General features: G+C 42.8%; 1 protein-coding gene across 7 annotated transcripts in view; it reads right to left on the bottom strand.

The window, feature by feature from the left end:
• The window catches only part of PRDM2 (PR/SET domain 2), a 109,002-nt gene that overhangs the window by 72,788 nt on the left and 10,367 nt on the right, over window positions 1–25,847 (bottom strand). For 2 of the 7 annotated variants that reach the window (XM_047082920.1, XM_047082919.1), the window contains exons 1-4: window positions 23,034–23,132; window positions 18,756–18,873; window positions 16,803–16,906; window positions 4,941–5,093 (exon numbers count right to left, since the gene is read on the bottom strand). In XM_047082920.1, the coding sequence (XP_046938876.1) occupies window positions 4,941–5,093; window positions 16,803–16,906; window positions 18,756–18,873; window positions 23,034–23,108 (450 nt within the window). In that variant the 5' untranslated portion in view covers window positions 23,109–23,132. Of the gene's footprint in view, window positions 1–4,940; window positions 5,094–6,617; window positions 7,012–16,802; window positions 16,907–18,755; window positions 18,874–23,033; window positions 23,147–25,847 lie in introns of those variants that run through there. The other 5 variants (XM_047082926.1, XM_047082922.1, XM_047082921.1 and 2 more) reach the window with 5 other exon arrangements.

A 25,847-nucleotide genomic window follows, 5' to 3' on the forward strand; every position in this document is an offset into this window, starting at 1 on the left:
CAACATCATGTGCCTCCTGATATAACGCACAGAAAAGAACATCACTTATGGAGATCTCTGCCTGAAGAGCATAACCATAATTTAATCATGAGACCTAAGAAAAGCCCAAACTGTGCGACATTCTACAAAATAACTGACAGTCTCTCAAAACTGAAAGGTTATAAAAGATAAAGACTGAAGTACTGTCCAAACTAAGGAGACTGACAAGACATTATAACTGAATGCAACTGAGCATTCTTTCCCTGTAAGGACATGAACGGAACAACTAACAGAATGTGAAAAGGTGTATAGATCAGCTAATAAAATATTGTGTCAGTATTAGCCTCCCGATTTTGATCACTGCACTATGATTATGGAAGGCGATGGCCCTGTTCTTAAGTGCAGGTGAATTCCATCGGAGATGCCTGTTGAGAAACAGCATAGCTCCTCATTTGAACATACCTTCCCATCTAGATAAAGCCCTTGAAAGTAGACATTACTTTGTTTCCTTCTCTGCAAAACTCCGTTCATATAGTCCACATTTAAGATATTCTGAATTCTTTAAAAGAATATAATGACTGTTTTCTTTGCTCCCCCAGAGAAGGCTAAAACCTGCCATTTTCTCATCTTTAAACCAATGTACTATTACTTTCCTTCTTGAATCAGCTGCACCTAAACCAAAAAAACTTAATCTAATATATGGGCTTTTAATGAGTTGAAGTAATCATTACAGATGTCTTTTGGCATTCTAATGAGCTAAATCTGTTTCTGCTGAAGGACAGGCTTTTTTATTTAAGTCAGCTATTTCTAGTTCCAAATGTATAGTTTGCTTCTCTACTATTTTGTAAGCCACATATTTATGAAATGGTGGTATCCTGTAATATTTGAAATGATTAGGGTTCATATAAGCAAGTGAGGACTTCAATAAGACCAAAGTAAGAAAAGAAACATGCAAAGGAGGGAGGCAAAGTTATTCCAAATTTATTCCTAACCTAAACAGCATAACAGGAACAACGGCTACAAGACACCCACTGGGCATTTTCAAGACACCTCCCAGACTCTGAGCTTAAGTTTCCTTGCTCATCCACTGCAATCTTCTGCACAGTACTAACTGTACTAGCAACTGTGTGAAGATAAACAACACAAACTCTTCATTTAGGACGGTACGCCTTTGTTGCAAAGCACACAATGTAAAAACACAACAGAATCTGTTCTTAAATCTAATATAACATGTCTAAATAGCTAATGAGCTGGTGAACATCTAGGTTAAGAGCAACCCGATTTGTCAGCTGTTGAACAACCTGCAAAACTGTTAGCAAGTGGGAGATTATTGTATTATGGAGTTACAGCCTTCCCAACTTCGTAGTAAAACAGCTACACAAGAGACCTTTATGAAGAGGAAAACAATCTATTTTATTTATAAGAGCACAGTTAAGATTTTGTAAGTCAAATTTCAGAGAAGAAAAATTATGTCCTAAACACATTAAATACAAACCCACATTTTAAAAAGTAAAGTTGATGGGGTGCCTGGGTGTCTCAGACAGTTGAGCATCTGACTTCGGCTCAGGTCATGATCTCGTGGTTTGGGGGTTCGAGCCCCACATCGGGCTCTGTGCTGGCAGCTCAGAGCCTGGAACCTGCTTCGGATTCTGTGTCTCCCTCTCCCTCTGCCCCTCCCCCACTCGCACTCTGTCTCCCTCTCCTTCAAAAAATAAATTAACATCTAAAAAATTTTTTTTTGATAAATAAACAAAAAAATAAAAAGTAAAGTTTAAAGTCCAAAAAACCTCTTTTTTGTATGTTGTATTTTGATGTTCAACAAAACAACAACAAGAAGACTTTAAGATCTGTCAGTGTTTCCTTTGGGTTCTGACAGGCTTACAGAAGAACCAAGCACACTCTCTTATCGAAATATCAGCAAATATAAACCTGAAATCTTACCAGACCAATTAGGAAGAGGCAAGGTTCCAATAAATATTCCTGACACGAGGTCAAAATAAGAGAAATACTCCAGAATTACAGGAACACACAAAGCACGTCAACGCTCAGCCACCTACAATCTATCCCCAACATATGCTCTCTTCAAAGTCACAGATCAGACGCCTCAACTCTCAAATGGATGAACTGAAGACTGAAATTCACCTTTCTCCCTGCAGGCCACTAGGCCGCACCTGATCTGACCCCTGGCCACCTCACTAGCCTCATCTATCATTCCTCTCCTCGCTCTAGCCACACTGGCCTTTGTTCTATTCCTTAAAAAAAAAAAGTCTAGCTTATCCCTACTTCAAGGCCTTTGCTTCTACTGGGGCCCCTCTTCCTAGACTGTTCTTTCTGCAGAGATCTCTGTGTGCCTGGCTCCTTCCTATGGTACGAGGGTGGGGAGAGGGGCTTCACATTTGTCTTGTCTTCCCTGACCCACGAGGAGGGATGGAGATATACATATATATATATATATATATATATATATATATATATATGTATGTATATATATATACGTATAACTATGTAATTTCACAAAATTATCATTTTATTCATTGTTTATTATCTGCCTCCTCTGCCATAAACTGCAGTCCCAGGAGACCAGAGACTGTCCTGTTCACTATCACAGGAGAACACCTAGTACACAGTAGACTCTCAATAAATGCTTATCAAAGTAATGAAGAGATGAATGAATGGATGACAGGCTAACAACTAACTTTCAGAAATTTAAAATAGTTTCTCATCATACTACAAACAAAACCAGTCTTGAGATTTCCTAATTATCTGGGTAATAGTTGAGGAGGCTATACATAGCCAAGAAGAACATCACATGTAGTTTCATTTACAAAACCTAACCCACAGAAAGCTTTATCCGGAAGATTGTAGTCAGATAATCACTAGCAAGGAATCTGAAAGGTCTTGCGCATACGTGAGCAAACACCAAAGGTCAGGACCAGGGGAAGTCTGCAAAGACAGAACTATGTCACTTCAGACAGAGACAGGTAAGAATGGTGGTAGTCGTGCGCTTGGGAGCACTTCGGTTAGGCTAGGAACTGCTCACAGAACCTCACCTACAGTGGCTCGTTTAACCTTCACGACACCTAGACGTGTTAACTGTACTATTAACTCCATTTTTACAGAGGAGAAAACGAAAACGGTGTAAGCAACTTCTCATGCTCGCACATCTAGAAGCCCAGATTCACTCACAAGCCAGTCTGCTCCAGGGTCCCCACTCCTAACCACGGCATTATACCACCTCACCAAAAATAACAGCCGGCACTTAGCCCTGAGCAGGCGCTAGAGCTCTACCTCTACTGACCTGTGTAATCATGGTAACACCGTGAGGTCGATACTGTATTTCTCTGTATCTTACAAATGAGGGAACTAAGGCACAGAAAGGTGAGCTGCCTACGGTTGCACAGCTAGGTAAAGTCCCAATGGCTTGCCCTGGGTCACACAGCAAGCCCAGATTTAATGCAGCAGTCGGGCTTCAGAGTTCACTCTCCCAAACACTATTCTCTCTTGCTTCTCGCTGTTTCTCAGATTTGCCACCAGGGAGGTGAACACATTTTAACCGGAAGTCTTGCAAAGGAACCGCAGTGAGGGAACGTCACCCCGGACATGCTCTCCCTTGGAACCTCGCTTCTACTCCCTCGATCCTCTCCTATTCATCCCTTCGCCCGCCCTTCATCTCCACCAGGATCCTACCTCGATTTAACCAGATGTAATGCTCACTTTACGTAAATTTGAGAGACAACGTGTGAATTCTCCAATCAAATTTTGACTCCAATTTCAAACTGTGGTGTAACAAAACCGTATAGTAGTACCTACTAGGAAATCACGCTATTACCGTCACCAGAAAGAAAATGAGGAACGAAGGTTGTAGACGTTTTAAATGAGAATACACCACAGAAAAATATCTCCTGCAGGGATTAGAATCAAGGACATGGGTGTATCTGAAGTAAAGGGCAGTCCCACTGGCTACAGATGACAGGAAAAATACAGCAGAGGAAAATTAAACAGCTCCGTGCTAACTGAACTTCCAGAAGTCCTAGTGCCCCCGCACAGGCAAATTTCAGCATGTTGCAAAGCTGACCACGGTCTTCAATGCTTGCTCATCGAGAGATTTCAACTCCGTGGAGATAATCTGTTTTCACGGAATGTCCCCCAGCCTATGACATTTTTAAATGGAAGTGAATAAACAGAAATGTGAATTACAGCAATTTTAGTAAACATATGTATTCCAAAAAGCAATCATCATCTATCTTTAGAGCCGTAAGACTCTTTAGAGAACATTTCCGTGCACGATCGATACAGATTCGCCTTCCCAGAGAACCTGAGAGCAGGGACAAAGACCCAGACTCGCCTGTTGCAGAAATACGACGATACTCAGTGCTTCCCAATGTACTCAGTACCCTGAATGCACTCGGTGACCTGTGACCTCACCACAAACTCTAAAAAATGATTTGCCTCTTCTTTTCATCTCAACAATTAACGTCTCTAAATAAAAACTTGGCAGGAAGAAGAAACCCGCTCTGTTTAATTTCCATTCTGAATCACATCTACAGAAGAGAAAAGCTAATAATCCAAGGCTGCCTTATACCGAAGACCAAGTGCACGTTTTTGGTCAGCACAGAACCACCGCAGCTGGCGACAGCTGCTTACAGTCGACACGTCTGCCAGTCAGACCGTTCGTGACGCCTCCGTTTCGTAGGAGGAGGGAAGTAGTTGCCACACACCTCACTCATTGGTCTCTGCGAGGGGGCAGGGTGTAATTACTTAACGCGATCTTCGTGCTTTAGCGCACACAAAGCGGTGGCAACTGTAGATTTAAAACAAAGACCTTCCCATGTGTTGATGAACCACTTTCAAATATAATCCTTTCAAGGTCGGCAAAGTCATTCTTGTCAGTCCCAAGTGAGGACAGTTTTTGCAAAACTGCACGCAGAGTGACTAGAGCAGACCAGCTTTAACACTCTTACCTTTAAAGTTTTATAGTAAATGGCCCTGTTGATTTCCAGCGGAAACAAATTCTGCTCTTCTCCTGAGCAAGCCCAATTCACATACCGCAGCCAGTTTCCCTTCTCTGGATCGGTGGCATCAATGCACATCCATCCCAAATTTGGGTAATACACCTGGGGGGGAGGGGGAGGTAAACACCTTTGTTAAAATAGAAATGTCTTTAAAATGTTTCCAGTTTCAACTTTTAAGACAACTCTTTTTCGTCATATCCAAGTACTCTACAAAACACTTCACAGAAACTAAATTAGCAGCAAAGAAAAGAAAAAGAAAAGATAAAAACAGATAATCCTCACTACTCATTTTTCTATCTGGACTTGAGTCATTTTTCTCTCCTAAACCTAAACAACTGTAGTAATTGTGTTTAATGATCTCTAAATGCTCTGCAAATACTGTATGTACACAAAGACGAGTGACAGTCCTAGTCCCTACATGAACTTGAGAAGAAGAGTGAGCGCCCAGCAATGCCCCACCGCACCCAAATCCCCTGAGTGTTCTGGGTTGTTCTGCAAGTCAAGTGCAGGGGCCTGGTCCTGCCAGACCACACGGTTTGGCGGGTCCCTTTACTGCAAGGCTGAAAAAGAACTTCAGTGAGTGAACGTGCAGTACGAAGGTCCACGTGAGTGACGGCGTACGAAGCCCTGGCAGACCCAGCTGACTCTCCAAACCTTATCTAAGCGTCTGTCAGGACTAAGGTATCATGGAACATACTTCGGGAAATATCAGTGTCCTTCCAAGACCGGAAACCCAAGCCGCTTTTCAGGACTCAGATCAAACTTACTCCTGCAAGAAACTTTCCCTGATCATCCACTCTTGGTCAATGTCCCCGCCCCACTGGCCTCTACCACGCGTCCAGCACTTCTCATTCCGTCATTTTAAAGAAAATCTATTTAGCAACTATTTTTATCTTTGTACACACACACACACACATATATGGATTTTTTTTTTTTTTTTACTTCCCCCAAACTAGACCGTAAAAACACTTGATTAGGCACTGAACTAGAGCTGCAGGACCAACTGGTGATAGACCTGTCAAAAATAAAGCAAAAGAAATGAGTCTTTTACTTCTCTTTAGGAAAGAAAGGAAAGACTCTCGATGCTTCCACTCCTTCCCTATGTATATGAAGCGAAGACTCCCGCCACTCATTTCTTCTCTCCTCTCCCACCCACATTGCATACTCTTCTTTACTGCAACTTTCCTTCTGGAACAAAACTCCCACTCTCCACTCTCAGCTCTTCTGACCATACCTGCATCTCCAAGCCTGTGTCTGGCAGGGGGCAGCGCCCAACCTTACTGGGTACTAACCATATTTCCTTCCTATTGGGAACTGGATGTCAGGCACAGTGCTATATGCTTTGCATCTTATCTCATTGAACAGGGTAGGTTCGTTATCATCTCCTTTTTTAACATGTGGAAGGTGAGGATCAAAATTCAATTGAACTTTCCCAAAGTCACCCAATTAAAAAAAAGAAAAGAAAATCTGCCTGACCTCTACCATACTTATCAGCACCTTCCTTGACCATCCTGGTTAAAAACTACGAATCCCTCTCTTCCCATCAGCCCCCAGTCACCCCCCCAATTTGGTTTTCTCCATAGCACTTATGCTCTTGTAAAGTATGAGATCTACTCAGGGACTTACTTTTTTTATCTGGTGACTGCATCGTCACACCAGAGTATGGGCTCCATGAAGAGAAGACATGTTAGCCTTTTTTCACTCACTGCAGTGCTTCCAGTATCTTGACTGGTACCTGGCACCGAGCAGGCCCTCAATAAATAACTATGGAACGGATGTAAGGATGCCGTTATACATAAAGGTATTCAGGGCCATCCCCTGTGAGTTTCTTCAAAAACTGTCTGTTTACTGAAACCCCTCTCTGTACCACTCCAAAGAAAAGCTCTCCCTGTTGCTGCAGACCCCTCTTCAAACTCACTCTCATTCACCCTCAGCGCATACAAGTATGCGTGCACACACACTCCCCCCCCCCTTTTTTTTAATACTTATTTCTTTTTGAGAGTTGGGGGGGAAGACAGAGATTCCCAAGCAGCCTCCACACTGTCAGTACGGAGCCCGACGTGGGACCCGAACTCACGAGCCATGAGATCGTGACCTGAGCCGAAATCAAGTCAGACGCTTAACCGACTGGGCCACCTGCGCGGGCCATCCGCTCCTCTCCCTCTAAACAAAGAGAAAGGGAAGCCCCAAACGGTGTGTTACCAAGAGCCTCACAATGCAAATTTTAAAGTTAAATTTTAAATGCCAAAATAACAGAAGTGGCTTTACTTTAAAATGTTTAAGAGACGTCTGTCACATTTGTCAGCATGGTGAATTAAGGAAAATGGGAGCCGTCGCTACTTTAACAGTCAGTCCACAGTAGGTAGTGACTTTGGACTCATTTAGGGATCAAAAGCGTTGCTTCGGTTTATCACAGAGGATGGCATGGTCCTACTCACACCCCATCCGACGTCCTGACACCGCTCCAGGAAACCAACGGGAGACAGATGGTGCTGGAAAACCCCACACAGTCAAAGAGGGCAGCTGGGGAGAGACACGAAGCCCACCCACCAACCTGAGGATATCAGCATGAGCCATGCCAGAATTTCCCGACACCCTGGTCAACACTGACCTCTGCAAAGAGCAAGGCAGCCCACTCGAGTGAATTATTTATTTACGTAGGGTTCATTTTGTTTCAAAATCGATGGCAGCATCTGCTAAGTCATACTTAAACTGAAATACGTATTTCACAGAAAAAGATGAACACTTCAATTTTTTTAACGTGCAAAAATAATTCACAAAGGAATACACAGGACCAAAATCTCATGGAAATAAATTAAGTTTACCTAATAATCATAAAATAAGTTCAAATTAGATCATTTCTACCTAGCAGACTGGTAAAAAGAAATTTTTAAGAGAAAAAGGAAAAAAACACAGGACCAGAGAGTAGACATTCTCCCAAACAATGCTGATCAGAGAATAAACTGGTATCATTTTTTGGATGGAATTTATTAACAGTCGATGACAAAAAAAAAAGCTTTAACATGTACACACACTTTAGTGAGCATACACACTTGCAGGAATTTATTCTCATGAGATAATTGGCAATTGTACCAAGACGTATGTACAAAAATGTTCCTAACGGTGTGGTTTATTACAGACTGTTTCCAATCAGTTGCTAAGTGAAAACCACTACGGATTAGCGCAGTATGATAATCCATGCACAGAGCAGAACACTAAGCAGACCTAAAAAGCACTTTTGTACAAACTGTCAGTTTATGTGGAATCTTTTATTTTGCTAGATAATTCTATATCCCTTAAGAATTTTTCCAATGAACACACATGATTTGTACAATTGGAAGAAAACCAAGATAACCACGAGCTGGGGAAGTATTTTTACTGGTGCAAAGGGCGGACACAAAACTAGTGATGACTGAATAAAGCTGGTTATAGAAAGTATGGCTTAAGATGGCACCATTTGTGTTTCAACATGTGAATTGCCTGAGGAGAAAAATAAGCTGACACTAAATACATGAAACTGTCAGCAACGGTTTTCTCCGAGAAGTGGGATCATCCATAGTTTTTGTTTTCTTTCTTCTGTTTATCTGAATTTTCCGCCTTTCCTCCACTGACTTCGTGTGATCTCAAAGTAAAGAAGGGACAGGGTGGGAGAGCAAATTCGTCTCCGGCGTGAAACCCCACGTTGGACTGAAGGCCTCAGAGGCCCTACCGATGCTCCTCCTTCCTCCTGCCATCACCACCGTCATCACACACAGTTTAAATCTGCAGCTTTCTCGTTTTTATTGAGAGTCTAACCTTATAAATAGAAACCGGTATGAAAACATGTTTTGATACAATTTCTACCTTAGCTGGCCAAACCTGGGCTTCCAATCAGAATCAATTTCAGTGGCTGACACACAGAACCCAAACGGTAACATGTGACAGCTCTGGCTTCACGTTAACCGCCAAAACTAGACCACAAAGGCGCTGCAGCACTGTTAGGCTAGGGTAGCGGGAAACGAACTAGAATCCCTTCTTTCACACAAAGCGAGTGCAAAGGCAGGTCAAACGCCCACTCCAGCTCCAGCTCAATAAATGATATGCAACCAACCAATTTCCAAATCTTTATAATGACCAAAAAATATTCGGCTGACTTGATCCCAGAGAGAAATATTTTCATATAATCAATAATTTTTCCTCATCCAATCTATAGGAGTCCCTTTTAACAAAGCAAGGTATACCCTTTAACAAGGCATAACAAAAGGTACACCTTTTATACAAGGCAAGGCAAGGATACCTGATTGTGTATATACAAAACAATTTTTACAAATTAACTTCCAAGTGGAAATTCCTTCCTCGGAGAAACAGAGCTCAGGGAGAAGCATCTCCACACCAAGCCCCGGGCTAGATGCTTAATGAGGGATTTTATTTAGCTTTTACAGGAACCCTATGATATAGAAGTAAGCCCCTTTTATAAATCGAGACACTAGGAAAGGCTGCTAATTTTACTAGAACACTGAAGTCACTAAAAGTCTGAGCCAGGATTCAAACCCGGTCCCCTCAGTTATGCTTCCATTTCAATTTCCCTTTTTCCAAACCTCTCCTCCCATCCTGGACCTTCCCTCAGTCACCCAAGCCTGACCTCCCTTCTGCCCTTACCACTGAGCACAGCCTGGGTATTAACTCTTTGTCGAACAAAACATAATTTTCACACCACCTAATTGCCATGCAATTTAATCCAATCCTTTTGAAATAGCCATAAAACCACCTACACTCAAAATCCAATACACACCGCAATCTAAAAATGCATCAAAGTTAAAGACTCCTGAAGAACAGAGGATGCTTTGCAAAGGACGAACCAAACTGATAAAACATACTTACTTCCTGGGTTGGGGGTGAGGGTTTTCATTTAGATCCGTCCTTATCATTTACTTGTTATATGCTACATGTGTTCATTCAAATTTGTAAACTCAAAAACCTCTCATTCAATTAATGCAAACATTCATCATTTGAATCCTCAACTGTTTGTCTAGGAGATCCTTACCCACTCTCAACTTACAGTAACGAACTTTACTCTGACACAAATCACTGCCAGGAATTAAGACAGAGCACTAAAGATGCTTCCTTATACTGAATCGACTCTCATGCTGAGATACGTCTTGCATTCATCCAAACAACCCCCCAGCCCCCTGCAAATTAGAGTCTACAGTGATACAGCCTTTCTGTTGGCTGTTCTCTGGACTTGCCCTTCAAACAGCTCTGATACATTACTAATGGTGGGACAGAACCTCTCCGGGAGGTCCATGCTCCTGAGGCTCCTTTCCATCTTTATACCTCTGGGGATCTAGCTTACTGAATTTCCAACATTATGATCCATACACTGTTTGCCACTTTCCCCACCTGTTCCCGGGAAGAGACAATATCTATTTCCACTTGTGGAGACTGACAAAAGGAGTAAAGGGGAGACAGGAGGCTCGTGTCTCTACAGGCCCAACTTGCAGAGCATTTACTTCTCATGTGTTCCATAAGTAAACAGTAACTCAGCTTGTAGAAGTCACTTTCAGGATTCCTCCTGCCCCCCCCCCCCCCACACACACACTGTGTTAGAGCTTTTTGGTTCAAAATACAGCCATACTCTCTAACATTAGAAGAGAAAAAAATTCGGACCACCTGGGTGGCTCAGTTGGCTGGGCGTCCGACTTTGGCCCAGGTCATGATCTCACGGTTCGTGAGTTTGAGCCCTGCGTCGGGCTCTATACTGACAGTTCAGAGCCTGGAGCCTTCTTCAGATTCTGTGTCTCCTTCTCTCTCCACCCCTCCCCGACTTGTGCTCTGTCTCTCAAAAATAAATAAATGTAAAAAAAAAAAAAAGACAAGAAAAAAATTCAGGGCACCTGGGGTGGCTCAGTCGGTTAAGCCTCCAACTTCAGCTCGGGTCATGATCTCCCAATTCTTGAGTTCGGGCCCCATATCGGGCTCGGTGCTAACAGTGTGGAATCTGTTCAGATTCTGTCCCTCTCTCTCTTTGCCCCTCCCAACTCGTGTGCTCACATGCTCACTCGCTCTGTCTCTCAAAAATAAACAATTTTTTGGGGGCGCCTGGGTGGCGCAGTCAGTTAAGCGTCCGACTTCAGCCAGGTCACAATCTCGCGGTCCGTGAGTTCGAGCCCCGCGTCGGGCTCTGGGCTGATGGCTCAGAGCCTGGAGCCTGTTTCCGATTCTGTGTCTCCCTCTCTCTCTGCCCCTCGCCCGTTCATGCTCTGTCTCTCTCTGTCCCAAAAATAAATAAACGTTGAAAAAAAAAATTTTTTTTTAAATAAACAATTTTTTAAAAACAAACAAATAAATTAGAAATTCCAACTCTGGACTACAGATGCTTAAGAATCCCATATAACCCTATATATGATATGCAAAATGTTGTGTACATACACACACTTGTACATTTTCTGCGGAAATTTTCAAAAGGGCCCACAACCCACAAAAAAAGTAAGAACCTCCGGGCTCTGCTAGAGGGAAGGGCACAGAACAGGCAACCAGGAAGCCTGGACGCGAGGCCAGACTCTGGGACTGGCAGCTTGAAGGCATGAAGCAAGCCACCTCACACAGATTTCTCACCTGTCGAAAGACTCAGGGCATTTCCAGTGCCCTATTATTCCACAAACAAAAATCTCCATTGGGTACTGCCAGTAATCTATGCAATACCACGAATATTGTATGTCAGACTCAGTGCTCCAGAACTCAGGACACTGGTAAAAGCACATGCCAAAGGCTTAACAAATAGGGGCTAAAATAAAGCCCCTCCCAGAGACTCTTTTTTTTTTTTGCACCAGACCAAGCTGCCAATCTGCGTAAAAGTTAACTTATTTGGGAGGCTCACTTACTTCTCTGTATTGCAATGCCCTCATCTGCCCTAAAGTTCCACAGAAAAGAGTATGATCGGCCTAGAAGCTTCTACGACCACCAACTGTACAGCTACTCCACTGGTAACTACCAAGTTCAAAATCTTTTCACTCCCGGGGTGCCTGGGTGGCTCAGTCGGTTGGGCGTCCGACTTCAGCTCAGGTCATGATCTCGTGTCTTGAGTTCGAGTCCCCGGTCGGGCTCTGTGCTGACAGCTCAGAGCCTGGAACCTGCTTCGGATTCTGTGTCTCCCTCCCTCTCTGCCCCTAACGCACTCGCATTCTGTCTCTGTCTCTCTCAAAAATGAATAAACATTTAAAAAATTAAAAAAAAATCTTTTCACTGCCATCAACCACATAGCTTCACAGTAAACCTAAGACACCAGTCATCACCACACTCATCCCCACTTGCTTCTCCTTTCTACACACTGAGACCAGGGCTCAGCTAACTTTTTCTGTAAAGAACTAGCAATAAATATTTTCAGCTTTGCAGGCTGCACGGACTCTTGTCTAAACTCCTCAACTCTGCCACCGTAGGGCCAAAGCAGCCATCGATAACATACAAACAAATGAACGCAGCTATGTTCTAATAAATCTTGATTTGTGAGCGGACATCTGAGTTTCATATGATTTTTATGTGTCACGAAACATTTGATTTTTTGTTTAAACCACTTACAAACGTAAAAAGCACTCTTGGCTGTGGGACTGTAAACAACAGGTGGCAGGTTGATTTCCATGGGACCCAGGTCTCTTCCTCTGGCACCCCCCCCTCTGGTGCAGGTTTGGAAGATGGAAAGAAGAGCTGAGCAGTACTTTCTAGAAAAAGGTTCTACAGGATCAGCTGGCTGACTTCTCTGCTCTTTTTTCTTCTTGGCTCCATTTTTAACTTAGAAATAATCTGAAATTCGAAGTGTTGAGCTAGGGGGCACCAGGGCTGACTCAGTCGTTTAAGTGTGAGACTCTTGACTTCGTCTCAGGTCACGATCTCACGGTTCGTGAGATAGAGCCCTGTGCCGGGCTCTGCGCTCAGTGCAGACAGAGCCTGCTTGGGACCTCTCTCTGCCTCTCCCCTGTGCACATGGACGTGCGCAAGCTTTCTCTCTCTCTCTCTCAAAATAAATAAATAAACATTAAAAAAAAAAAAAAAAAGAAGTGTTGAGCTAGCCAAGACTAGGGAATGCACTTGCTCATGTCTAATCTGAACAGTGCAGATGGATAAAACGTTTTTCACTTCCTCAAATGATGAAAGTCTTCTCATTGAAGAGCAGTAATTTATCAATTTTAGTTGAAATACAATTCTACATCTTCCCACCATCCCCGATTCAAACGTTATTTGCCTAAATGAATAACATGCAAACAGAAGTAGTGAACTATCAGTTTTCACTTCTAAGAATGGGGCGGAGGAGGGGACCATTAAAAAGATTAACAATACTGGGTTTTAAAAAGCTAGAAAAAAATAGGTACTTTTGGTGGGTATACAAATCAGTGCAATCCTTCTGGAGGTCTGTTAGCAAAATTCACCAGAGACTAAAATGTAAATAACTTCTGACTTAACATTTATACTTCCAGGAATTTATCTTAAGAAGATAACCAGACAAGTCAGCACACATGTATACACGGTGAGTTTCATAGTCAGAAGAGTTGTTAATACCATGAAGAGATGAAAACTATTTAAATGACAAATGGTTGAATAGTGGAAGAATGCAATGGAATTCTATGTGGCCACAGGACATAATGATGCAGATGAAACTGTTTGACATGGGCACGTCCACAGCAAACTGAAAGAGAAAAACCCGTCACAAGACTGCATGTGCGCTTTGATCTCAGTTGCACGAAGCATCTCTATATGGTGTTTGTATATGCACCAGCCTGTGTGAGAGACAGAAGAAAAACGGGCAGAGAAGCACAGACTTGGAACGTTCACCAAAAGATTCACAGATGATTTTTACTTTCTTGTTTATAGTGTTCTGTAATGTTTACGTTATTTTCCAATGAGCATGTATTACTTTTATAATTTAAAAGAGACTTATCAGAATGTACACCAAGAATGAACCCTAATGAAAACTATGAGCTTTAAGTGACAGTGATGTGTCATAAGTGCAGGCTCTCTGAAAGTCTAACCAATGCACCACCCTGGTGCGATGGTGGGAGGAAGGGGGGGATGGGGTATGCAGGCACACTCTGTACTTTCTGCTCAATTTGCTCTGAACCTAAAACTACTCTAAAAAAATAAAATCTAGGGGGGAAAAAAACGCATCAAAACAATTCACATGCAAACAACTCACAAGTGCAACAGAAGCCATCTGAGACCCACGAAAGCGAATCTGAAAGGCTTTTGTCAGAAGCGCAGATCACCGCAGACCTCTCGGCACGGGTGGGGGCAGTCCCGGGAGTATCACACCAAGTCCAGCACTCCAGCTGCCAGCAAGCAGTTCCCCACCAGAAACTGCTCGAACAACTGCTCTCCTCTTAGGAGAACCTGACTGTTTGGGGCATCACCCTGAGGATACTTTATTGTTTCTCTTCTGTTGTTTCTGATTTACTAGAATGTTTTCAGTGAAAGCTTAGGGGACGTAAGACTCTGTGAGACAACCAAGCGCTCAAGAAAAGCAACTTAACACTTGGTCTTAGTTAGCTTTAAAATGGAGTTCTAGCTGGGGCAAAAGACGAGGCTGCTAAAAGACAAGCAGGTCTTAAGGGGCTTTAATAGAAGAAAAAATGCCAAGATGAGATTTTAATGATAAGCAGTTTCTCTTACTTGAATACAAGCCATTCTGATGCAAGTCTGAGGATCAGACCAAGGCTGGAAGAAATCACTGGGGATATACTAAATTTTACTTGGTGTTTTACCTTCTTTACAAGACACATGGACATTATAACTGCTGCTTCCTGTATTTTGCCGAATGCATGCCTCTACATATACATGTATCTACTTTTATTTTAACAGAGCAAAGGCTTGCAGGTTTCTGTACGGAATACTATGTACCTTGTAGTCGGAACTACCTGAATGACATCCAGTTGTTTTTAATTCCAAGAAGGAAAAGCCAGCCTTGACAAGAACTAAAGTTTTAAATATAACAAGAACTGGCAATGTCAGAAGACTCACAAACTGTGGTGGTATAGAAGTAGAAGTACCTAAGTTAACAATGCGATCTTAACATGTTTGTAAGTAGAAATCGAATCCCTAATATGTCATGGCTCCAAATTAGGATACTCACCAAGCTACTATGAACTCATACTACGTACGAATTTCAATACAAACGAAGCTTAATTTACAAAAGACACTATTAATGATTTATATACTATGCCCAACAATAACAAACTGTTAAGGGGGGTAAACTAGGTACAATAAACTTAGGTGTAATATTAATGACATTTGTTCAAGCTCAGCAATACACACACGGAACTAGAGAACACATCTCCTGGTTTCCAGATACTGTCCTCACTAAGATTAGCGTGGACCCAGTAGAACATATCTGTTAGCTTCCCTGGGAAATTTCTAAAATTAAAAATGCAGTTTATCTGGGGGCATACTTTTGTGGTCCAGACATTTTTAATCATACAGGCATTATCTTGAGTAATTAATATCATTTTTTGGCTGGGCAGTTTTTCTACAAATATAAGCGCTCTTTTCACCTCAAAAGTAGTGAAATAGCATAATGTGATTATTCTCACGCTAACTCCTCATTTCCTAAGGCCCTTCGGGTTAACTGTCATCAGATTTATTATAAGGGACTCACGACAAACACAGAACCTCAAAAATTACTGGAAGAAACCAGAGGAATCTTCAAGTTAAGAAACACTGCTCTGAACACTGAGAACAGCAGCGACATACCTGATGTACAAATGTCACAGAACTTCTTGATGTAAAGTATCCAGACATTTCCTAGGCATATTTTGTTTTTAGGTCTGTGTATGTTTACGTGTGAAACAGATGTGATTCCATTTAAGACAATCTGATAGGAATGCTTTTCCTAACCACCGAAAAACTTCACTTGCTTTGCAAAGGGAGTCACACACCACTGAGATCCTATCAGACCACGAGAGCTTCCCCAGAGCACCTGATCTGAACAAAATTCCACAAGAATGATGAATTTGCATGCAACGCTCCAGGAAGCAGTAACAACCTATTTACCTGCACAGCTATCTTAATGAGGGATTTCTTCTTGTCCCCGTTTTTAAATTGAGGATTTTAGGGCCCAGAGGTTAAGTACCCTACACCCAGAGTCACAAGGCTAAAATAAAGGTAGGATCTGAAACCAGGTAATCCAATGAAACATTTTTAAATGTCTTACTGTCGGGCAGGAGACATGGGTCCTAGCTCTGCATCAACACCACTCTCGACACGGGTCCTCACGGGGAGGAACAATTCACCTCTGTTCCTGACGGCCTCACCTCTGTAAGGAATGTGCTAATGCCCTACTCTGTCCTCCAGGATCATAGTGAGAATAGGAAATGCACAAAATTAAAGCCTCCTGAGAAGTCCGAAGCACTCTATAAATATGCCATGTGCTAAACACATCCAATTCTGAATATTCCAGCAACACAGAGATTATTTTCTAAAACACAGAGAAGACCCTAACAGTGTTTTATTTGTGGTCACCTCAGAGTGTTCTTTTATGGTACCTATTTGGAAGCCTGCAAAGGGACAGACCAAAGTCTTGGTTGTAAAGCAAAACACCCTGAACAAGGCAATGTAAAAACTGGATTTGACATTCATCGTTGAGGACACCCAAGCCGCTTCAAAATACAAATGTAAACGGCGGTCTGTATCCAAAGAGACACATTTTCTCTTTAATAAAAACATTTTTTATTTTAAAGAACGTAGTAAGCAAACTATTTTAATTTCAAATGTCGAATCCTGAGAGAATAGAATGATTTCTTTAAAAACGTACTGAATGCTGATAAACAAAGAACCAGAATTCTTTCTTACCTCCCACATGTACACATTATTCTTAACCTGAGATCTTTTTTTCTTATCACCAACAAATGGCCCAAACTTTTTGCCTTTTAAAATTGGTTTAGTGGCCCAGACACCTAGAAAATAAAACCAATATTTTTATAAAGTATTGTGGTTAAAGATCAAAGCATTAAAGTCAATTCTGTTTCACAAAATAGTTAAAAGGCTAGCCAGTCTAAAAGCAAGATAACGTTAAATCAATGGAGAGCAAGTGAAATTAAATGAAATCAAGTCTTCCAGGAGGATTTTTATTTTTCTTCTTTGTATTCTTCTGTACTTCCCAAATAGCCTGTAAAGAACCTACACTGTTTTATAAGCAGGAAAGAATGTTTTATATCTGTTTGTTTCTATTTCTCACATGTAAAATTACCCAGATGGCACAATCACAAACACCCAGAGAACTGCACAATAACAACTTAACGAGAAAAAATACGAGGAGTGAAACTATAATTTTTCGAGGGAATGTTTTTGTTTTAAGATGTATTTATTTATTTAAGTAATCTCTACACTCAACACAGGGCTCAAACTCATGGCCCCGAGATCAAGAGCCACACGCTCCACCAACTGAGCCAGCCAGGCGCCCCGAAACTATAAATAATTTTTAACTCTTTCTACTTTTCCGCAGATTTGGAATGATCTCCAATGAACATGAACTGCTTTTACAAAGGCTGAGAAATACAGTTTTGTGAATAAGTATTTCTGAAGTTCGCTCACAACGGAACACTCTTTCCTCTCCAGCTAGGTCTCCTGAAAACTTGGCTACTGTAACAACTCACTCTTCAGAGTTGCAAACAGCCAAGAGTTATACGCTGCCGTTCCTGCTGCTCCTGCTTGCTCCATGGTATTCCTAGGCTGTTGTTTTTCTGTGCACTACCCACAGGCAAACAGACGGGCCGAAGAAGGCAGCAGGCCAAACGGCGGAAGGTGGCGGTGGGGCCAAGGGAACCGGCACCCAGAGGTGACGCTCCCCGACAACATCCCTTTGGACAAGTTCCCTCATCTTCTGGTCTCCGTTTCCTCAGGCACAGAAGGAAGGCGGAGACTGAGCCAGTCCTGCCCAGCTAGGAGGTTCAAGTTTCCCTCTTCTGTAAGTCTATGAATCCAGTTTGATAACAGAGCTAACGATCAGTTAGTGGAGCTATAAAATCAACCACTTTCATGTGAATGATGTAAGCGCTCAAGTTGCTTACTGAATACTTTTTCAGTGAGAATTAGGAAAAGCATTTATTAACAATTTATTCACACACATATACACATAAACTGGAGTATCAAAAACACATCTTAAAAAAAAAAACAAAAAAACGAAAAGGGATACAAACATGATAGATTCCAAAAATGTACTTTGACTAAATTTTTATGATTTACTTCCTTATTAGCCTTCCGTCTAAAGATTAGGTCACAAAAGCAAAACCAAATACACAAAAGCTCGGTTTGTATTCAATGAGAAATCCCAGCCAGAAGCATTCAGAGACACTCGGATCATCATTCGTTCAAGTACCTGCTGAGGTCCATAATGCGTCAGGTACTGGAGACATAAAGAGAAATGAGAAATGAAGGCACTCAAATCAATGCAAGGGCAGATGTGACGATACACAAGGATGAAATTAAATATAACAGCACAATCACACTCAAGTCCCAGTGAAACAAGACAGGAAGGAATACGCTCTGTAGTACGAAGAGCCCCGAGGAAACGTGGAAGGGAACACGCGGGCTGAATCACGAAGGACGGGAGGTGGTGGGCGTGGAGATATTTCTGGTTCAGTTTTATAATCTATGTCCACCCTGGATTCTTCACTGGAAAATGCAGAAACACCACACAGTGTTCTAAATCAAAGTGTAAACCTGTTGCTTTTATGATGAGCTCCCCACCTCCACAGAGGCTGCTCCCTTCTCCTCCCCATCCCCTCTGGGGACCCTAGTACTCACCAATCCGAGTCTTGTCAACAGCAGATGGGAAAAGCCTCACTTCCTCCGGAAGTCCTCGAAGCACATGTTCAGGTACCTCAGCCAGGCTCTCAGCAGCTGCGACAGGCTCGGTGGCGTTCTGCAAGTCAAGGAACAGAAGGATCAGAGCAGAGGGAAGCAAACCCAGTTGGTGGGTTTTTTGGTTTTTTTCTTTTTTCTGGTCCAATAAGCAAATATGCAAAACTGTAACTGCAACCTGAAGCTGGCAAGCCAGACGGAGACTACAAGATGCGAGATGCAGAGCATTTCAGGAGTTGCTTTCACTGTTGTGAGTCTCCAAAGGAAACGACTGCAACCTTCAAGTCTGTCTGTGTTAATCTGTTTTGTTCAGCCACCTGTAGTCACTTTCAAACTATGTGAATCTCTGGCACCACACTGTTTTCAACTCCCACAGAATCTGGAAGTAAAATACGGCTTCAGCTTCCTTTTCGGTCAAAGGCTACCACCAGCATTTTAGAACGCTTAAAAAATAAAAATCAACACTCCTACTGAAACGAATACTTCTGGCACACACTGCAAAGGCCCAGCCAGCCGGCCAGACCCCACCCCACCTATGTTTTCATCCTTCTGGCAGCAACACCCCCTTTAACAGGGGCTTGAATATTCCGACAAGAACACCACAACTTTTTCTGGGCCCTCAATGGAAATGCAACCTTTCCCGGAAGCAGTAATTTACCGCTTCTATCAAGTCACATTAAACAGCAAAGTTGCCAGAATATCACAGTCTCCAAGAAATAGAGAATTGTATATAATTACTAACCAAAATTCACTTTAATCTTCAGAGATAACATTACTATTAGGTACGTATTATATAAGGGAAGAGGAAGCAAAAATCTGAGGCAACTGGTAAAACATGACTGTTACTTTGAAAATAACGTTCAATCAAAGGAAAGCCAAGTTTGTATTGACTGTTATCCCACATACTCCCAAAGAACCGATGTACATATCATAACACCACTAAGAATGATGGGTCCTTTAGTCTTAGGTGTTTTTTATTTCACTGCAAAGGGAAACACTTCTCAAGGATTTTCAAAGATACCAAAGTAAGCAAAAAGCAAACTCCAACCTAAGGAAGTTAACTTCCCCACAATGAAGCTCTTACAGCTTTTAAGAATGTTTTGTACAAAGACAAGAAATCATCCACGTTTGTGTAATCCCAACATTATTTTTTTTGATGTTTTCTGTGCTGTTTGTTTGTTTGTTTGTTTGTTTAAAGTATCAATAGGCTGCTTTAAGAGAAATAAATCCGCCAGCAAGGAGCAACTCATTATGAAGGTCCACTCTCTGGCCTTTTTCGAGTCGGGATGCGCACAAGCGGGCCCCCAGGGACGGAGATTCCCTTCTCAAACAGGGCAAAAGCTCACAGTGCCGGCACTGCGGAAGCACGAGCGCCGTGATCCTGCTGGATCTACAGCTTGGTTCTGACAATAATACCAAGCACACGTTAAATGCCTTTCAAAACACAAGAATGCCAAAACTGCCCCCGAAAATGGGTCTGATGGTGTTTTTAATTAGCTACAGTGTGAATAAATTCAGCACACAAATTTCTCACTTCTAAATATGGTACCCCATTTTTAAAACTTTAATCTATAAATGGTGATTCTGGAAACAGGAATCTTTTTTCCAAAGGGGGAACAGGTATTAAACTGGCAGTGGGCACCCTAGGCTACATAATGATTACTGGACAAATAATAACATGGACAAACATGAAGAAGTACTTAGCTAAGGCTCTGAGTCCCATCAGCACGTGGCCACTTAGCAGCGTGAGGAAGTTTTCTTCTCCTTCCTCAGATAGGACCCTAGCCTAAGATTTAAAAGGACCTGACACCATTTAACCTCCCTAGGAGCTTTGAAAAGACAGTGCATCAGCTACTCTAAACTGGTACTTCCAGACACAATGACAATAATACTAATAAGTTAGCATTTCCTGAGAAAGTCCTCAGGGCCTCAGTACAAGGCAATGTACTAACCGTCTTCTATGCATGATGGCATTTACTCCAAACAGCTCAAGGGGCAGGGACTGTCATTGCTTCCTCTGGCACCGCCCCTGCCCTATCCCCTCACCCCCACCCCCCACACCAACACACCCATTAAGGAGGAAATTGAGGCTTAGGGAAGTGGTCTAAGTTGCTCAAGGCCAGGATTTGAACCTTTGTCTGTCTGACCCTGAGCCCATGTTCATAACTACTGTGCTCTTTCCAGTTAAGATTCTGCTGGATAAGGTCTGAGGATCTAATGTAAAACATGTTAACTCTAGGTGATAGCACTGTATTATAGAATTGAAATCTGCTAAGAGAAATGTTCTCACAAAAAAAAAAAAAAAAAAAAAAAAGGACAAGGATAAATATGAGAGATGATGGATGGGGTAATTAACTAGATGGTTACACATATATCAAATTACCACTATGTATACTTCATATATCTTACAATTCGTCAATTATACCTCAATAAACCTGAAAAAAAAAAAAAAAAGAAAAAAATTCTGCTGGAACAGAATCTGAGAACCTCTGCCCTAAAACCTCCCAACTTCCATGGCAGTGACAGCAGGCAGGAATGGTCATTCCCACGGGAAATGTGTCACTGGAGTGTAATCTGGAGACCACGTGTGTTAACATTTCTGATACACCTGTGAACAGAAAGGACCTCAGCAGAACTGCCACAAGAAAAAAGAAAAGACAAATTCCTATGCATTTATTTACCTGCTTTTGGTGAACCCCTCTCTGCTTGTAAATTTGGGCTCATTTACCTAGTGGAGGAAAGCTTTTTTTTATATTTTAGTAGCCTTCACACTACAAGACTCAACTAAAATTTGCAGACTTCCAACCACACCAAGCCAACCCTGGCAGCCCCAGGACCTGGCTCTCACCTTTCCAGCTGCGATGGCTCCAGCTGGAAACTGACTCTTCCCTTCCTTAGTTTACCTTCATAGTTCTTATCACAATTTTAAATAATTAGTTGTAAAATTATGTGTTTAACGTACCTCCTCTGATAAACTACAGTGAAGACAGATGGTATCTTTTTTTTTTTTAACATTTATTTATTTTTGAGACAGAGACAGAGCATGAATGGGGGAGGGTCAGAGAGACAGGGAGACACAGAATCCGAAATAGGCTCCAGGCTCTGAGCTGTCAGCACAGAGCCCGACGCAGGGCTCGAACTCACGGACCGTGAGATCATGACCTGAGCCGAAGTCGGACGCTCAACCGACTGAGCCACCCAGGCGCCCCAGATGGTATCTATCTTATTCGATGTTGCGTTCCCAATGCTTAGCAGGGGACACAACATGTTTGTTGTCATTTAAATAATTGAATGAATACATAATTCTTGTAAACCAACTTAAAACTTTTTTAGAAAAAGGAGGGCTAGAAATAAATAAAACAGCTGGGTCATCTATGGGAAAGCATTTTTTCCATGTGCCTGAATTTCTTGAATGTGAGGTAGGTATATTTCTAGGTCAACATGAGAATTCTTTTTTAGAAAATGTGATATATGCTTTCAATTCTTAGCACGCAATTTACAAGTAAACCTTTAGAACAAAAGACTATTTAAAAGAAAATTTCTCTCCCCCACCCATATATAAACTAGGATCTCATTTACACACACAAACATACATATACACATCTATTTATATATATGAACATCCTTAGAGTATTAGATGTAATATTATACTCTAAACAAGGTCATGTTGGTTCCTACACTGAAGATCACCATTTGATCCTGGGACTACTTCCCACGTCAATTTTTCTCTAAAAGAAATTGCAGCATCTACTCAATTTCTGAGTCCCTTCTACGGGCCAGGCAATGTTTTAAGCACCTCCTTTGCCTTAACAATGTGTCACTCTATGGAGGAAGACCAACAAAATCAACCAAGGATATACAATGCCTGGTACTTTCTGATGCTCTGAAGAAAAATTAGGCACAAGAGGAGGACACAGTGACGGAGATGGGTAGGGTGCTATTTTAAACAGAGAGCTTCAAGAAGTAGAAGGGCACCATGTGACAGTATGGGGGGCAAACACACCAGGACAGGTAATCAGCAAGGACCCTTGCTGACTCAAGAATAAGCTTGATATGATCACAGAACAGACAGGCAAAAAGACCAGCGAGTCCAGAGCAGAGAAGGTGAGGGAAAAGCAGCTGGAGCTGACGCGGGAGAGAGAGGTAGGTAGGGGTAACACCTTAGGAGAAATGGATCACCTGCTGAACTACACAGAATATGAAGAATAGAAGGTGACCAACCAGAGACCAAACTGCAGGCTCCAGGAAGGACCCTTGCTCCCCCTTCTGGAGTGGCCAACCGCCCATCCTTGCCATCCCAGAACAAAGGCACGTTCCTGTTTCAAGGGTTTCTGGACACCGATCACTGTGGTAAGCACAGAGGACGTTACAAGGACTTCTCTACTTTCCTATTACGTAACAGGAAACAGAAAAGCTCGTTTATTTCACCGCTTGATGAAGTAAAGGCTCCAAACATGTATCAGTGAACTGATCTAGAACAGCGTATGTTAAATTTAATGTGTTAAATTTAAGTTAACTTAATAAGCTTTGTTACTGATCTCATTAAATCAAGGTCTCCAACTTCCTAACTCAAACTCAAAAGAAGGCAGTCAGTATTCCTTCCCCTCCCCGACTCGTGGCCACAAGCAGCTCTCCTTCACTCAGTCCATCACTCAGTCATTAACAAACACTTCCTGAGAGCCCGCTCCAGGCTGGCCCTGCGCTGAGCAGTGAAGGTACGATGGTCCACAAAGCTGATCCGGGCCCTCTGCTCACAAAGTTTTCAGAGAACTGCTTTTTCCCTTCCCCTAATACCTAACACCTTTCCTTTGGCTCACGATGACTTCCCATGCTGGATGGTGGGGGAGCATCAGGAGTATGACTTTTACTCCCTCCTCTGGACCAAGCTCTGCGCTAAATGTTTTTCCTGCATTACCTCGCAATAATCACAGCTAACACCGATGGATGTTCAGGACGCCATTCGGATGCTATTGCAAGCTCTTTTAATCTTTTAACCAGCTCGTTTAATCTTTACACCGCCACTCTGGCTGTGGGCACCTTCATGATCCTCACTCTACAGATGAAACTGAGACCTGCCCACAGTTATGGCTAGTAAGCGGCAGAAGCAGGATTCAAACCCAGACAGTCAGGCTTCAGGGTCTGGGTTCTCAAATACTATGCCACAGAGCTGCCCTGTCAAGTAACTCTCCCAAGCTGCGTGGTTTTAAAGTAGCAGAGCCAAGGGGCACCTGAGTGGCTCAGTCGGTTGAGTGTCGGACTCCTGATGTCGGGTCATGATCCCAGGGTCAAGGGATCGAGCCCTGCATCAGGCTCTGAGTTGCGTGTGGAACCTGCTTAATTCTCTCTCTCTCCCTCTGCCCCTCCCCTCTTACACTCTCTTTCTCTAAAATAAAATTTTTAAAAATACATAAAAAATAAAAATAAGGGGGGTGGGAGGGAGGGGAGGGTGGGTGATGGGTATTGAGGAGGGCACCTTTTGGGATGAGCACTGGGTGTTGTATGGAAACCAATTTGACAATAAATTTCATATATAAAAAAAAATAAAATAAAAAAAAATAAAAATAAGAAAAATAAAGTAGCAGAGCCAAGATAAAGTCCAGACAGACTCCAGAGTGCACGTTCCAACCAAGCCAGTGGGGTATCTCACGGTCATTTAGGGCCACCTTTGGGGGGGCCACAGGGTCAGGGCTATTTCAACAATAGTCCTAGGATGTTACCTGCCTTTTTCATTCTCAGGCATGTAGAGGGGAGGTTTTCAGGGTTTATGACAAGTGATGATGTCATCATTCCACTGGCTAATGGATGTGTGATTGTCTAATCTCATGTTTTAAAAATTTCTGAACTATGAGTAAGGACTGTAGTCTAACCAACTCCTGAACTAGGTCTAGTTCCTGGTTTTGATACTGTAATAAAGTAAGATGTTACCACCGCGAAAAACTGAGTGAAGAAGAGTATAGGGCTCTGTACTATTTCTGCTACTTCCTGTGAAGCTATACTCCCTCAACATTGTTCAAAGAATTTTTGTTTCAAGGGGCGCATTCGGTAGAGCTTGCTCATTCGGCAGAGCTTGGGGCTCTTGATCTTGGGGTCGTGAGTTCAAGCCCCACAGTGGCTGCAGAGTTTACTTCACAAAAAAGAAAAAAAAATTGCTTCAATTTCTCACATGGTAAATATCCAAAGATCTAATGCACATAAACAAAAGCCTGATGATTGCTGCACGAAAGAGACCACCTCTGCTCTTCCAGCACCTCCCATCTCAGGACTGAGAAGTAGAGATCAGGAGAGATTCTGAGAGACTAACTAAACCAAGAGGAGGAAGGAGGATGGGGTCCGCACATTCGCACCCTACCTCCCCAACTTCTCCACTACAACTCGAGGGGCTGTTCCCTACAGGCAAGGGGGGGGGGTCCGTTTTAAGGGTTTCACTCTGAATCGCTAACGGAGAACAAGCAAAGCATACCAGAACAACCTGGGATAAATAGCTTCAAAGGCAATTAAAGGCAACCAGTTATTGTCCATGCCCCTTCGGGGCTCCTGCCCGGGTCGGATAGAAAAGCAGAAGAGAGTTCCTACCCCTTACTTTAAGCACCAGCCTGGTTGGGCCAAGACCTATCAAGGCAGGAGGGTGTCATTTTGCCTGCAGGGCTCTGGGCCTCTGCCCTGCCCTAAGGAAGCCAGTCCCTGCTGTCCTACCAAGCAGGATTTCCCTCAAGGCTCCATTACCACACGCCCCACCTCTCCCCACCTCCCCCAGCACTTTGCACTTTGTAAGCACTTACTGGCTGGCTGGTTTAATGGCCTCTCCACCAGAGGCAGGTTTAAGCTGCAGACCCAGGGGGCAGGTTCCGTTTCACTCACCGCTGCACCCGGCGCCTGGCACAGGATGCCGAGCCCCGAGCAGTGGTTGCTGTCAACAAACAAGTACCTGGCAGTCAAGTGCAGGAGGTCTGTGTGCACAGAGATGGCTGTGAGGGTGTACAGACTCAACTGGCCATGGAGTCCAGGGGAGTGGATGAGATCAGAGAAGAGAGACAA

This window comes from Lynx rufus, unplaced genomic scaffold, assembly GCF_022079265.1.
Source record: "Lynx rufus isolate CCGP_SWC_20201006 ecotype Redwood Valley unplaced genomic scaffold, mLynRuf1.p SCAF_2, whole genome shotgun sequence".
Lineage (NCBI taxonomy): Eukaryota > Metazoa > Chordata > Mammalia > Carnivora > Felidae > Lynx > Lynx rufus.